Below are 15,746 nucleotides of genomic sequence, written 5' to 3' on the forward strand. Positions count from 1 at the left end.
ATCTTATCCCAGACAGATTGGAGGAGGTGAGATCAGGGCTATATCTGTGGGGGCCATATCATCACTTCCAGGACTTCTCCTCCAAAGGGCAAAGGTCACACGAAATATTGATGGGATTTAGATTTCTCTTTTAAGTGATTTCATTTTGTTAGTTGCTATGGGAGATTTACGCACTTGAATTTTTGCCCTTTACATGTATTTTAAAGGAATTCTACCATTAAAGCAACTTTTTTTCTAATTACCACGTTGGAATAGCCTTAATAAAGGCTATTCGTCTCCTACCTTTAGATGTGGTCTCCGTCACGCCATTCCTTAGAAATACCGGTACTTAGCAGTATGCTAATGAGGTCTCGGCAGCAATGAGGGCATCCTTCTTCTTCATCTGCCTCCTCCCCTTGTCTGTCGTCTTCTTTCTTCGTCATGTCTGACGCCTGCGCAGTCGGCTCTGACAGCGAGACCCTGTTAGAGCCGACTGCGCATGCCGGCCGGCAGCCATATTTCCAAGGCTGCAATTGCACACATGCGCAGTACGTTCCTCACGTCTTCGCCAAACAGCGTGTACTGTGCATGCTCAGTAAGGTCCATACAGCCCTCCAATGCCTGGATGAGTTCACTCACGCAGGGCTGTACGGACCTTACTGAGCATGCGCAGTACACTCTGTTTGGAAAAGACGTGAGGAGCGTACTGCGCATGCGCACAATTGCAGCCTTGGAAATATGGCCGCCGGCTGGCATGCGCAGTCGGCTCTAACAGGGTCTCGCTGTCAGAGCCGACTGCGCAGGCATCAGACATGACAAAGAAAGAAGACGACAGACAAGAGGAGGAGGCAGATGAAGAAGAAGGACGCCCTCATTGCTGCCGAGACCTCATTAGCATACCGGTAAGTACTGATATTTCTAAGGAACGGCGCGACGGAGACCACATCTAAAGGTAGGAGACGAATAGCCTTTCTTAAGGCTATTCCGTCGTGGTAATTAGAAAAAAACATTGCTTTAGTGGTAGAATCCCTTTAATATGTGTTATTAATTGTATTGTCAGAATCCGTTACCTTTTTTACATGCAGGACATTACGTCCATTTTCCGTATTCGATTGTTTCTTTATCTTCATTCCCTTTTTTCTGTATAGACACCTGAAAATAAAATTGTGAAGCGAAGCTTAGGCTATATATCTCACAGTGGCATGCTTTCCTTATCCTACAGACTGCCCATACTCGTGAGGTAAATATTACATTTTATACTGAAATATCTGTTCTGGGAAATTTGATAAATCACAATAAATATTAGGAAAATGTTGCAACATTCCAAATACACAAAGGGATGAGAACAACATGGTGGGGCAGTCTTCTTTGTAAAGGAAAACTGTCTATAAGGTGAATTATGGTGACGGTATAGTATGGTATGTAGTGAAGGTATTCCTCTAAGCATTGGCTGTACTTATGGGTTATACGCTCCCTCCTGGTCCTCAGATGTATCATGTGACCAACAATCAGACTGTCCATAAAGGAAGTTCCTTTATTCGCTTGTGTCAGACTTACACTGAGGTTCTCATGGGACCAGACATGACTAAACTAATCTCCATAAATACACACTAGTGTCAGTTCTCCATTGTTCTGGTCCGCCAGAGGACAGACAGACCTGTAAAATTGCAGTTACATACATGTTGTCTATAATGGGGGCCGTGACATTTATTAATTTTGTAAACTGAAAGATTTTAGATGGACATTGGAGACGCCAACGCTAATGTGAATGCAGCCTTAGCTGGGCTTAGGTACACATGCAAGCCTGTATAATGTCTATGTGTAAATAGGTAACATATATAGAGGTATCATAGTGACTATATCAATGGTGGCATACAAGGCGCCTATATAGAGTGCCAAGCATCATGTTATAATAGTGTATAGAACACTTATATACTGTAATGTATTCCCATGTATTCCCATTGTATATAAATGAATAATGCCATACAGTGATCATATAATATAATGTCTTAATAAAATATCCCTGCAGTCTGGGTGTATGGACCATATCAGCAAAATATGAAGACTCTCCGCTGCATAGTTACAGCGCACACTTTGAGGTGAAAGAATATGGTAAGAGAATATTTCTATCGGACATGCTGGAAACATCAGGTCAGAGTAAATTTGTGACATATTGCTAATAATTTCATTTTTTCCCCATATAGTCCTCCCTACATGTGAGATTCAGCTGATTCCAACAAAGAGATATTTCCTTGTCGATGATCCTGAATTTGTAGTAAATATTAAAGCAAAGTAAGAACCAGATCAGTGTGAATGGAAGAGATGGGTGTTGGAGAATATTGTACTAAAAGAAAATTCATGAAATGGCAGAATCTAGTTATTTGGAGGGAAGCATGGATGGATGGATAGATAGATAGATAGATAGATAGATAGATAGATAGATAGATAGATAGATAGATAGATAGGAGATAGATAGATAGATAGATAGATAGATAGATAGATAGATAGGAGATAGATAGATAGATAGATAGATAGATAGATAGATAGATAGGAGATAGATAGATAGATAGATAGATAGATAGATAGATAGATAGATAGATGAGAGAGAGAGAGAGATAGATAGATAGATAGATAGATAGATAGATAGATAGATAGATAGATAGGAGATAGATAGATAGATAGATAGATAGATAGATAGGAGATAGATAGATAGATAGATAGATAGATAGATAGATAGATAGGAGATAGATAGATAGATAGATAGATGAGAGAGAGATAGATAGATAAATAGATAGATAGATAGATAGATAGATAGATAGATAGGAGATATATAGATGATAGATAGATAGATAGATAGATAGATAGATAGATAGATGATAGATAGATAGATAGATAGATAGATAGATAGATAGATAGATAGATAGATAGGAGATAGATAGATGATAGATAGGAGATAGATAGATAGATAGATAGATAGATAGATAGGAGATAGATAGATAGATAGATAGATAGATAGATAGATAGATAGATAGATAGATAGATAGGAGATAGATGATAGATAGGAGATAGATAGATAGATAGATAGATAGATAGATAGATAGATAGCAGATAGATAGATAGATAGATAGATAGATAGATAGGAGATAGATAGATAGATAGATAGATAGATAGATAGATAGGAGATAGATAATTTTCCATTATCAGTCATGGTCAGTGATATCTCCACAGGATAGCATTGTGTCTCATGTATCATTTCTGTGGTTTTGTTTTCTGTTTTAGGTATTTCTATGGGAAGCCTGTAAGCGGCATGGGGTTCGTAATATTTGGGGTCAAAAAAGCTGACATGAGGACCAGTCTACCAGATACCCAGAGTCGGATTGTGGTAGGAGTATAACATTCTGTAATTGTCACCATGTAAAAGTCTGGAGTTTTTGCATTTTTACCTTTGACAATACTTTACCTATGTTTGGCTTAGGGTAAAAAGGTTAAAAAAATTATTGAAATAATCCATTAAAAAAATCATTTAATAGTCCCACCACGGGGAAATTCAGTTTACAAAAATGTTCTCCATACACAACCCTGCACGATTGCCTTGACACTCCCAAAAAAACAGAAACCCAATCTGCTTAAAAATCAGTTACCTGTGGAAATCCGCACACCCTATAGACTATAATGGGGTACATCTGCCCGAAAAATACAAAAAAATGCAGAGAGAAGGGTCTTGTTTACATTGTTCAAGCGATTGGAGGATGGAATCCAGCTACACAGAGCTAACGCTAGTGTGACCCCAGCCTGACCTTCATAGATATTTATTAGTTATGGACCATCAATCTGAGTTTTTCTCACTCATATTATTGGTGTATTTTTCAGCAGTATTTTACCCAGTGTTGTAATCTCTCTATATTATAAAAATGAATTTCTGTCTGTCTGTCTGTCTGTCTGTCTGTCTGTTCTCTAATGCGAACCAAACGACTGGACCGATCTTCACCAAATTTGGTACAGAGATACTTCAGATATCCGGGAAGGTTTAAGACGAGACTCCAACTCACTCGGATGTACCGTTGCTGAGATACAGCATTCCAAACACAGTGCCCCCCCCCCCTTAGCCAATACAAACCTGCAAGACTTTCACTCATATTCCAACTGCAATACACACGGTCACTCCACATGCACAATACAACACTGATATCCAAACTGAGATACACGCATCAGAGGATTAGATACACAGATCAGCACACAGTATCACACGCCACAGGATTAGATACACGGGTCTGCACACAGTCCCACACACCAGAGGATTAAATACACACTTCTGCACACAGTTCCACACACTGAAGGATTTGATACATGCATCTGCACACGGTTCCACATGCTGAAGGATTAGATACACGCGTCTACACACAGTTCCACACTCCAGAGGATTAGATACGCGCGTCTGCACACAGTTGTACACGCCATAGGATTAGATACACGTGTCTGCACATAGTTCCACATGCAGTAGGATTAGATACACGCCTCTTCACACAATACCACACAGGGGAGGATTAGATACGTGTGTGTGCACACAGTACCACACTTTGGAGGATTAGATACATGCCTCTGCACACAGTACCACAAGCCAGAGAATTAGATACGCGTCTCCGCACACAGTATCACACGGGGAAGGATTAGATACCCACGTCTGCACACAGTACCACACGGGGGAGGATTAGATACGCACATCTACACACAGTACCATATGCCCTAGGATTAGATACGCGCGTCTGTACACAGTACCAAATGCCGGGGGATTGGATACGCGCGTCTACACACAGTTCCACACGCCATAGGATTAGATATGCGCCTCTTCACACAATACCACACAGGGGAGGATTAGATACACGTGTCTTCACAAAGTTGTACACGCCATAGGATTAGATACACACGTCTGCACACAGTACCACATGCCGTAGGATTAGATATGTGCGTCTACACACAGTACCACATGCCGTAGGATTAGATATGCGTGTTTGCACACAGTACCACACACTGAAGGATTAGATACGCGCATCTACACACAGTTCCACGCTCCAGAGGATTAGATACGTGCATCTGCACACATTTGTACATGCCATAGGATTAGATACACACATCTGCACAGAGTATCACATGCCGTAGGATTAGATACACGCGTCTACACACAGTTCCACACTCCAGAGGATTAGATACGCGTGTCTGCACACAGTTGTACACGCCATAGGATTGGATACACGAGTCTGCACACAGTACCACATGCAGTAGGATTAGATACCCGCGTCTACACATAGTTCCACATGCCGAAGGATTAGATACGCGCCTATTCACACAATACCACACAGGGGATGATTAGATACGTGTGTGTGCACACAGTATCACACTTTGGAGGATTAGATACATGCCTCTGCACACAGTACCACAAGCCAGAGAATTAGATACGCGTCTCAGCACACAGTATCACACGGGGGAGGATTAGATACGTGCCTCTTCACACAATACCACACGGGGAGGATTAGATATGTGCATCTGCACAAAGTACCACACCAACAAGGATTGGATACTTGCATCTAAACACAGTACTACACGGGGAAGGATTAGATACAGCTTTACTCCAGATATCCATAACAACTGATCACAGGTTTTTCACTGATATCCAAAATGAGATACACATAATCACATGACGCTTATGGACATACACACAAACCACATACAAAATAAATCAGTGCAAAACTGGACAATTCTTATGGGGCCACTACACAAACATAAAATGTAATATACCCGTGCTAAGCCGGGTCCTCCCTCTAGTAATATATAATTGTAAAGATTGTTTCTATCTACTAGATAGAGAGTGGAGAAGGAGTCGCTGTACTGAGGAGACAAGATCTTATGAAGATCTTCAGAACTGTTGACGAGATGTTGCAGTATTCCTTATATATATCGGTCACTGTCATCACTGATTCTGGTGAGTACTGAGGTGAAGAAAATCTAGAAGTATTTTAGGTTTCATGTCTACTCTGGCACTTCTTTATAGTTTGATTCAACCCAACCAACCATTGGCCGCAGAAACAAGAGGAGACTCATCCTCCAGATCAGCCTGTAGTCTAGCTCAGTCTTCTGAGTGAGCAGACCATCACTGAGAGGACCCCAGAGAGGAGACGTGGTGGTGGGTTCTTCTAAGAGACCTAACCCAGCACTACTATTACTACATCCACGAGACAGGGAAAAATTGCTGTCAGCCCCCAAAGGGAGAAAAGTTCTGTAACGCAGCCTTCTATGATTTTGTTACAATTTTGTATTGAATACGTTTCTGGGGAAATGTAATGTACAATAAAAATAATACCTGGAAGCCATTACAGTGTCATACATGATCCTACATTATATGTATAGTCTGACATCTATTCTTCACTGCTTTTCAGGTGGAGAAATTGTGGAAACTGAACTGGAAGACGTTCATATTGTGAAATCACCTTTTAAGGTTTTGTTTAACAAAGCCACCAAATATTTCAAGCCTGGAATGCCATTTGACCTTATGGTATGTAAAACAGGGAAGAATCTATCTATATCTAGTCCCTTAAGTCGTTACTAGTCTACAGACAATACTTTGACCCTAAGGCTAAGTTCACTTGGAGTTTTTTGGTGAGGAATCCGCCTTAAAAAAAAGCCTCCCAATAGCGATCTTTTGGGAGGCTTTTTTTGGAGGCTGATTTTGAGGCAGATTCCTGACCAAATTCTTGACCAAAAAACTGCGTGTGAACTCAGCCTAAGGGTACGTTCACACATAGTTTTTTGGATTGGAACCTGAGGCAGCCTCCCCCTCAGGTTCTGATCCAAAAGTTGGGTCGCCATGACTACAAGCTGGTGCACTGCACCGGCATCCAGCCGTGCGATCTGCTCCGGATTAGGCCCAGTGAATGGACCTAGTCCAGAGGAGGGAGTTTTTTCAGACCGAATTGTGCGAATTGGCCTGAAAAATGAGCACCTCATGGAAGAAACGGCTCCTGGAAAAAGCTCCTAAGCGGCTCCCATTGATTTCAATGGCAGACGTCTATTTGGTCAGGGCTTTGAGGCAATTACGGCCTCAAAACCCTGACCAAAAAACTACGTGTGAACCTAATATTCCAAATTGGTCAGTTTTTATCGAAACAATTTGGGTTTAGTCTCGGAGGAACTCAGCCTCTGTGACAAGATCTGCGATAAATTATATAATCTGAGGTCTCTTCAAACCATAGAGTATAATAGGTGAAGGCCCAATGGAGGAAAAAAAAAAAACATTTATACTCACCTCTTATGGGCCTCCTTGCGGTGTCCAGCGATCTATGTCTACAGTATATACCATTGTAGACCCCGTCCTAATGTATAGGACGTTCTAGTTGCTGTGTTGTGGACATCTTTACAGTCATCTGTATTGCACCTTTGTTTTAGTCAGAGTAGCCAATAAGTCTATTGAAATAAAGGTACAATTGAGGTGGAAAAAGCATCAAGAAGCAGGATTAACCCTCTCCAATTCAGTAACACGTATAGTAATACTACAATGTTGTGACTGCTAATATTAATATTACTAAATGTGTGTTCCTGGTACATCATGGTACTGGCCGATGACAGGGAGGGTCTCCCGGCCGCTGTAAATGAACTATGATTTCTATAATTGATCAATGCAAGTGAATTCACTTCTTATTCTATGTATATGTCTGTAAGATGACTTTCTTAATTCCTAAGGTATTTGTGACAAACCCAGATGGTTCTCCAGCAAGTCAAGTCCCAGTGGTGGCTGAACCAGGAAAGGTGATGGGTATAACCGGGGCAGAGGGGACAGTAAGGCTGACACTAAATACTGCTGCGAATATAAAAACCCTACAAATTACTGTGAGTATCTGAGCAAATCTAATAGCCCCAGTGGACCTGACGGACCTGGAGAGTCCATATACTCCGTATTCTTCCACAGGTGAGGACAACACATCCTACACTCCCTGGTGCTCAGCAAGCAACTGCATCAATGACAGCCCATGCTTATCAATCCGGTGGAGATTACCTGCACATCGCTGTCACTGCCGCAAAAGTCAAACCTGGGGAAAATCTGGCTGTAAATTTTATTCTTCGTAACACCAATGTGGCCATTCAGAACCAGATACAACACGTCACCTACCTGGTAAACAATGTCTATATATTCCACAACTTTGTGACATTCAGTGGGAGATTTTAGTGCTTAGATTTCCTATCACTGACGTAGGTTGTAAAATATATTATTGGTTTCCACCATGAAGAACTTGTAGATTATTTGTAAATAGCTGTAAGGTAAAAATCTACTTACGTTTGTGTTTCTATCTTCTGTTTTAATCTTCTATTTAGATCATGGCCAAGGGCAGGATACTGGCAGCGGGCAGACAACCTAGGCAGCAGGGTCAGACTTCGGTTACTATGTCTCTCCCCATCACAGAAGAATTCGCCCCATCCTTCCGTATAGTTGGATATTACATTGCTGATAATGAGATCGTCTCTGATTCTATCTGGATGGAAGTAACGGACACATGCCTGGGAACGGTGAGACATTCAGAGATCCTAAATTTTATTTAAAAAAAAAAGTTGCCAATGTGAAGATAGAATATCTCTGTACTGTATCAGGCGATCCTCACTATGTTATATCTATGCTATATCTTGATACAGCTATCAGTGACCGGTAACACAGACAAAGACAATAAAGTCCAAGGCCCTGGTTCTTTCTTGAGACTGAAACTACAAGCAGATCACAGAGCCAATGTGGGACTGGTGGCCGTAGACAAAAGGGTCAATGGGCTGAACAGCAAATATAAGATCTCCCAAAAGATGGTGAGATGAACCATGTTAGAAACCATCATCAAAATGTAGTAACTGATGTATTTACTTATGGAGTCAAAACGTATCTGACTTACCTGTCTAGGTGTGGGAATCACTGGAGACATCAGACCTTGGCTGCTCCCCGGGAAGTGGTGCCGATAGTATGGGGGTGTTTTATGATGCCGGCTTGGCCCTACAGTCAAGTCTCCAAACAACAACCCAGCAGAGAACAGGTAAGAGATCTGATGGGGTCAATAACATAAATAGTCCCCCAGACGGATGTCAGCTGTGACGTCCTGTTTGTTTCACATGGCCGTTGCAGCCAATCACAGGTCTCAGAGGTGATCTCTTCCCAAACAATACGTCATGGCTGAGACCAGTCAGAAGACTGGAGGACCAAGAGAAGGTGAGTAATGGGATTTGGTTTTGGCCCAATTGACACTAAGATATCTTATTAAATATCCGAATGAGAAATAGTTTATTAAACAATATGTTTTTCTGTTTTTCTCAATATCCAAGCAATGAACTCTTAGATTCCATTTGAGGGCTTGTAGAGTTGGAGTGTCACATCACCTATAGAAGGGCAATTACAGCAAAGGGGCGAGAAGGGGTCTTAGTATGCAAAGGAGATCCATGTACATTTTACACGTCTTGATAGAGAGAACACAAGAGAATATTGTAGAGAGGAAACATGAGCAGATTCCTAAAAATAAGTCTGGCCATACACATGACATATGAGAAATGGTCAATTCCACCCATTTTACATGATTGAAGATTGATGACCAATGTCTGCCACGAAGCCTGGTGTATTCATTAATATTAATCACTGGTTTTTATTAGAACTGCAGTGTAAAGTCCATGGAGCACGGAGGCGAAGATTCTCCGCACAACTGATTGAAGAGACAACTACAGATGGTGAGATAAGAGGCAATGGACATTTATGATCAGTCTGTCATTTTTTTTTATCTTTTTCTTTGTAGAGATGGGCGATCTGACTCGTTCCGAGCAGTTTCTCTGTTACTAGCAGAAATCTGTACACTGTTATTCACTAGGAATACGGATGAGCCGGCTCTTGTATAATGCAGGGTAACAATCATTCTGGTGCCATGTGAAATATGAAATTCTCACTTCTGCCGGTGTTATTTCCAGAGAAACCACACAGACATAACAGACATATTTGTAGGCAGCTGCTGATGTGATATGAACTGGTGATATCTCTGGAAATAATATGGATCTCCGACAATATCTTCTTTAATACGACACCAGAACCATTGTTCTAAAATGCCTAAGATATATTTGTTTGAAGTCCTTCCCCTGCGCTTTCAGGGGTAGTTTTCCTTCCTCTGGATCAACACAAAAACAGGTTGAACCAAATTGACTATTTTTTCTAACAATTTCCAACCTTTCCATCAGTAGTCTATGACCAAGCATCTCATCGATAAAGACAAATATTTCAAAGCACAGTCTGACATGAATTCATATTATTTTTCAGCCTCAAAGCACAAGGAGTTAGTGAAGAGATGCTGCACTAGGGGCATGCACGAAAATCCTATGGGTGACAGCTGTGAAAAACAAGCAGAAAATATCGTAGAAAGCAAAGAATGTGTGGAGGTTTTCTTGGATTGCTGCAAATACACTGAACTGAAGAGAAAAGAGAAGAGAAGTCTGAAAGAACAAGATGAGGACAGCAGAAGTGAGAATCAGTGGGATCTGGGAAATGGGGTTTAGTTTATCTTTATCTTTGTTGTATAGAGATGGGTCAACCGATTTGTTCCGAGCCAGGTTCAAACCAAATATTCCAAATTGTTCCGTTCTTAACAAATCTGAATAAATGGCCATTTGTTTCGGGATAACTAAAATGGCCACCATGACAGAAGACACCTGTGATCTGCATGATAAAAGGTGCTGTGGGCTGGAACACGATGTATATTGGCTCGTGATTTGGCACGTAGACGCCGTGGGAGCTTTTGCGGGCCTTATATGCTCACATTGATTTCAATGGGAGCCGGGACCGTATACGCGGCGCTATTTTGCGTCTACGTGCCAAATTACGAGGCAAAATACATCGTGTGAACCCAGCCTTACAGGGAGAGTGGAAGTAGGGGAAGGATGTGTTATTCATCACTGCATGATCCAAAGCAACACACAACACCTAGAACAGCAAAACCTGCAATACAGTTAGAGAGTCTTAGGGGTAGGAGAAGTAAAACAAAGTTTAGTCAGATTTAATCAATTACAGGCAGATAGTGATAGAGATTATAGGAGTGAGAATTTCTGATCGATGTAAACTAAACTTTCACCACTGCACCAGACATGTCCTGCAGCCTGGTCCATCATATTATTCCATGCCGTGTTCCCACCACTGCCACCACTCAGCCAGATACGTCCTGCAAACTGGTCCATCACATTCCACTATACCACACTGATGGTGCCACACTGTTGGTATACTTTTTGGTGTTTGTTTTTTTTTAATTACTACATTTTTTAATTTTTTTATAATACCATTGCTTTTGGCAATATAATTTCCATGCGTGTGTAAAAAAAACAAAAAACCCCCACAAGTAACCACTTTTCCCAAAAAAAGACAATAATTGGAGCTAAAGATAGGCCATCAATGTTAGAAACTAGTGTTGAGCAAGTAGTATTCGATCGAATACCTCGCTCTCATAGGAATGCATGTAAGCCACCGAACACCAAGGGGTTAAGCGCATTGAATATTCACTACACTTAACCCCTTGCTGTTTGGCCGCTTACACGAATTCCTATGGGAGCGAGGTATTCGATCCAATACTACTCGCTCATCTCTATTAGAAACCCCCTTTAAGCTGTCAGTACTGAAATTATTCAACCTGAACCACGCAAAACGAATCTGAGTTCACCCATCTCTATTGCTGTTCTCTGACAGTGTGAGTCTAATGGTCAATGTCTACAGAAAAAAGGCAGCCACATTGTCTGTCATATACATTAAACATGCTTTTTTATCTTTTTTTCCAGCACTACAATATGAAGCCCGCACTGCTCGGAGGCGCAGAAGTAAGAATCGGAACCTCAGAGTGCCATCTTACCCAGGCCCAGGAGCCTTAGGGGGACCCCTAATATGTCTCTTCTGTATATGAGGAGGGTAGTACTATAAAATAGATCTCTGTACAGACTGTATACTGGGAGCTTCATGTTACTCCTCTGTATATATACACACATACAAACTAGGGCACTGTAAATACCATGGTGAATTCTAAGTATATAAGAAAAACATTGCCAAAGCAGAAACACCAAAGGCATAAAAAATATGAAAAAGTTATATAATTTGGAAGGAAAAGAAAAAAAAGGGGGGGGAGGCAATGCTGCCAAATTATATGATACATAGAAGGAAGTAATGTATAAAAGGGCCACAAACAATGGGCATCACAGAAGGCAATGTGCCAGTATGAGTAGATGCAATATAAACACAGTAGTTGTATTAACAAGACCACATGGTCATATAATAGCAAAGGGTTAAAGTGAACTGCATCACTGTACTAAAACACATGAGGAAAGAGGGGTGCACAAGGTAAGCCCAAGGGAATCAACAAAATCACTTTACCATGAACAAACACGCCCTGACGCACGTTTCGCCATTACGGCTTGATCAGAGGGTGATGACCCTAATGGCGAAACGCGCCTCGGGGCGTGTTTGTTCATGGTAAGGAGATGAATCCTGACCAAAGAAAAGCCTCCCAATGAAATCAATGGGAGACGGTCCCACGGTTTCCACGAGCGGTTTGCTCCTGCTCACGGAAAAAAGAAGCAAGCTCTTTCTTCCGCAGCTGATTCATTCATTTGGGCCTAATCCAGAGAGGAGTGCCGCCAATGGATGCCAGTGCACCGCACCGTCATCCAGTCCTGGCTACCCGGTTTTTGGTCCAGAATCTGAGGTGGCCTCCGCGTCAAATTCCAGACCCAAAAACCCCGTCTGCACTTAGTCTTACAGTGGAAGGCTCACCAATTTCTTTCCACTGAGGTCAGTGGTTGACCTCAATGGTCACATGCGGTGACCACAATGAACTGGACCACACTGGGACTGGACCACACTGGGACCCACTGGAGCTCAGGGGAAAGGTGAGTATGGGTTTTTTGGGTGAGGTTTCACCTTCCCGAGCCTAATTAAGAAATTAAATTTTACCTGGACAACTCCTTTAAGTTCTCTGGCAGACAACTCAAGGAAACTGAACAGCGTATTTACATATGGATTGGAGGATGATTTTCTTGGCAGCGAGACCACACTCCTGCCCACAATGGATGTTCATTACTACAACGGCATATACATGGTTTAGAAGCGGTCTTGCTGGTGGTAGACTCCTTTTAGGTGTAACAAATTCTCTGTATATGTCCAGCTATAAACGTGCTATGTTCTTTTGCAGGCATTTATGATGAAGATGATGATGAATATCTCACAGATGATTTAATTATATCAAGAAGAGATTTCCCAGAGTCCTGGTTCTGGAAAGAGGAGCGTATGGGAGACAGATCTGATAATAAGGGGTAATTCTTACAATTCATATTACTATTTAAAACTAAGGCCTTTGCTGAGGTTTTTTTGAGCCAAAGTCAGGAGTGGCTTGAAAAGGAATGGAAAATGCAAAGGAAGTTCTTATACATCTCCCTTCTGCTCAATCCACTCCTGGCTTTGGCTAAAAAAAAAAAAAAAACGCAGCAAAATCTACAACAAAAAACACTGCATTTCCGAAATGTGGTGTCTTAGCCTAAAAGAGAAAGACTTATTAGATTATTTGTAAAGGTCGTCTGTCACCAGAACAATTACAATTTTCACCTTTCCGCTGATGTAATGGGTCATCGGTATAATCCATTTCCTGATCCGTTACGTCAGTGTAAAGGCCTCGCCCCCCTCCCCCCACCCCATTATGATTGCCATTTCCTCTGGACTCGGGCTGGCACTTCATCCAAGAAAGGAATCTCTAGCTTCTGGTCCATAGCTGAGCCGTGGCATCACTCCTGGAAGTGGCATCAGGCCCAGCTCCAGGCAGCATGGAAGGCCTGCATCGCTCCAGGACATGTAGAGAAGAGGAGGAGACCGTAAAACAGGTAAGTATTATATGGTGGGGCTTGGGAAGAGCTAGTAGTGGGCGGACTAACTAGGGAGATAGGGAGGGGGTTGTAAGCGAGTGAGGGGAGGGAGCAAAGCATTAAGGTAGTTGTAGGCTAGAAGCACAGGAAGCTACACCATGTAAACAAATACAGATGATGCCAGGAGCTCCCAGACAAGCCCAGAAATCACTTTAAACACTGCTAAAGGTATTTGGGGGCACTTATTAACCCATTAGTAACACTAACAGACCTTTTTTAAAAAAAAATATATATTTTTTTTGCCCTGAAAAACCCTTTAAGAATCACTTGAATCAAATGGTGCTGTCCCCTTGTGAACAGCTGCCTCCTTGTTGTTTATGTCAATATGCAAATAAGCTTTATGGAGCAACAAGGGGGTTGCCATTACTCCAAAAAGGTAAGCAGCAACATCTTCATTGCTTCAAAGAAAGAATATGCATATTGGCAAGATAGAGATATCTTGGCAATAGAGCCACCAATTCACAAGGGAAAACATTGTCTAATTCTGGTGACCCTAACCCAACTATCTGCAGGACTGGTGGGTTCTGGTGGCACACTACCTTTAAAATACATATATTCATTCATACACAAAAAGATTGTTAGCATAACACAGCTGAACTGGGCAATGAATGGACATAAAACATTGTATTCAGGACAGAGTTCTTAGGGTATGTGTCTTCACCACTGATGACTCTTCAATTTCCTTAGAATTTCAACCAAGGTTCTTAACGTCTTCCTGAAGGATTCTATCACCACTTGGGAGTTCCTGGCTGTGAGTTTCTCTGAAACTAAAGGTAGAACCTCAAAAATGTTTTCTGTATCTTCTAGGATGACGACATGTTGTTGGTTAGGAGTGTCAAGCAGGTCTCCGTGTGTAATGACCAATACTAAAGCATACCATACATGTAGTCATGTAGCTGTATCATTATATAGCCTAAAGTATACAGTCAGGTGTCAATAAGCTTTCTGTCTTCTGCCCAGGTATTTGTGTGTCCAAGCCGTATGACGTCCAGGTAATGCGTGACATCTTTATAGACCTGAAGCTCCCATATTCTGTGGTGAGAAACAAACAAGTGGAAATTCGAGCCGTAGTTTACAACTATGGTAATTTCAAGATCAAGGTAAGGAATCACATCTAAGGGTTTCACGACTATGTAAGCAATTCATAGCTAGACCGAACCGAATCCAACCTGAAGTTTGCCAATATTTCAGACACAACTCAAACCCAGAATCTTTGGGGTTTACCAATCTCCAAATTGATCAGGTGATGTGGCTGCCGGAAGTCGTATACCAAGCCATATACTGGAAGCAGCCCTGCTCCTAATGAATGGGAATAGGGCTGCAGTTCTAGGTGTCACAGTGTACAGAGCTTGCTACACCCTATGGAGCTTCCAACCATTCACTGGAGTAATGGCGCCTGGAACTTCTCCTGGACGTATACTTGGTATATGGATTCCTGAGGCCATGTTGGCTGATCTTTTCACGTGACTGACCCTGACAGATCTAATAGATCAGTATCAAGAATGTTCTGATCCTGGAAATCTGAAGCTTTTCTATGGACATTATTTACATTTCCATTTTCCTTATTATACTGTCTTAATACTTAATGTCTTCCTCTTAGGTACGAGTGGAACTAGCTCACAATCCAAACTTTTGCAGTCTATCTCCAGCAAGAAAAAAATTCCGTCAGTTCGTAGCCATTAAACCTCAGTCTTCGGTAGCCGTTCCTTTCATTATTGTCCCCTTGAATTTGGGCTATCATGATGTAGAGGTGACGGTTGCAGTTTCTGGACAGGAAGAGGCAGATGGTGTTAGAAAGACGCTGAAGGTTGTGGTAAGTC

At 41.8% G+C, this 15,746-nt stretch overlaps 1 protein-coding gene across 1 annotated transcript in view; it reads left to right on the forward strand.

Annotated features, from left to right (window-relative positions):
- LOC142204438 (A.superbus venom factor 1-like) overlaps positions 1 to 15,746 on the forward strand; it is a 37,755-nt gene that overhangs the window by 2,679 nt on the left and 19,330 nt on the right. Inside the window, exons 5-22 of the mRNA XM_075275749.1 lie at positions 1,128 to 1,219; positions 2,009 to 2,091; positions 2,184 to 2,271; positions 3,259 to 3,361; positions 5,836 to 5,956; positions 6,411 to 6,526; positions 7,711 to 7,857; positions 7,937 to 8,140; positions 8,341 to 8,532; positions 8,656 to 8,817; positions 8,909 to 9,038; positions 9,646 to 9,720; positions 10,298 to 10,498; positions 11,800 to 11,838; positions 13,203 to 13,323; positions 14,614 to 14,699; positions 14,887 to 15,026; positions 15,527 to 15,739. Coding sequence (XP_075131850.1) covers positions 1,128 to 1,219; positions 2,009 to 2,091; positions 2,184 to 2,271; positions 3,259 to 3,361; positions 5,836 to 5,956; positions 6,411 to 6,526; positions 7,711 to 7,857; positions 7,937 to 8,140; positions 8,341 to 8,532; positions 8,656 to 8,817; positions 8,909 to 9,038; positions 9,646 to 9,720; positions 10,298 to 10,498; positions 11,800 to 11,838; positions 13,203 to 13,323; positions 14,614 to 14,699; positions 14,887 to 15,026; positions 15,527 to 15,739 — 2,313 coding nt within the window. The remainder of the gene's footprint in view (positions 1 to 1,127; positions 1,220 to 2,008; positions 2,092 to 2,183; positions 2,272 to 3,258; positions 3,362 to 5,835; positions 5,957 to 6,410; positions 6,527 to 7,710; positions 7,858 to 7,936; positions 8,141 to 8,340; positions 8,533 to 8,655; positions 8,818 to 8,908; positions 9,039 to 9,645; positions 9,721 to 10,297; positions 10,499 to 11,799; positions 11,839 to 13,202; positions 13,324 to 14,613; positions 14,700 to 14,886; positions 15,027 to 15,526; positions 15,740 to 15,746) is intronic.

The sequence above is a fragment of the Leptodactylus fuscus genome, chromosome 5 (assembly GCF_031893055.1).
Source record: "Leptodactylus fuscus isolate aLepFus1 chromosome 5, aLepFus1.hap2, whole genome shotgun sequence".
Lineage (NCBI taxonomy): Eukaryota > Metazoa > Chordata > Amphibia > Anura > Leptodactylidae > Leptodactylus > Leptodactylus fuscus.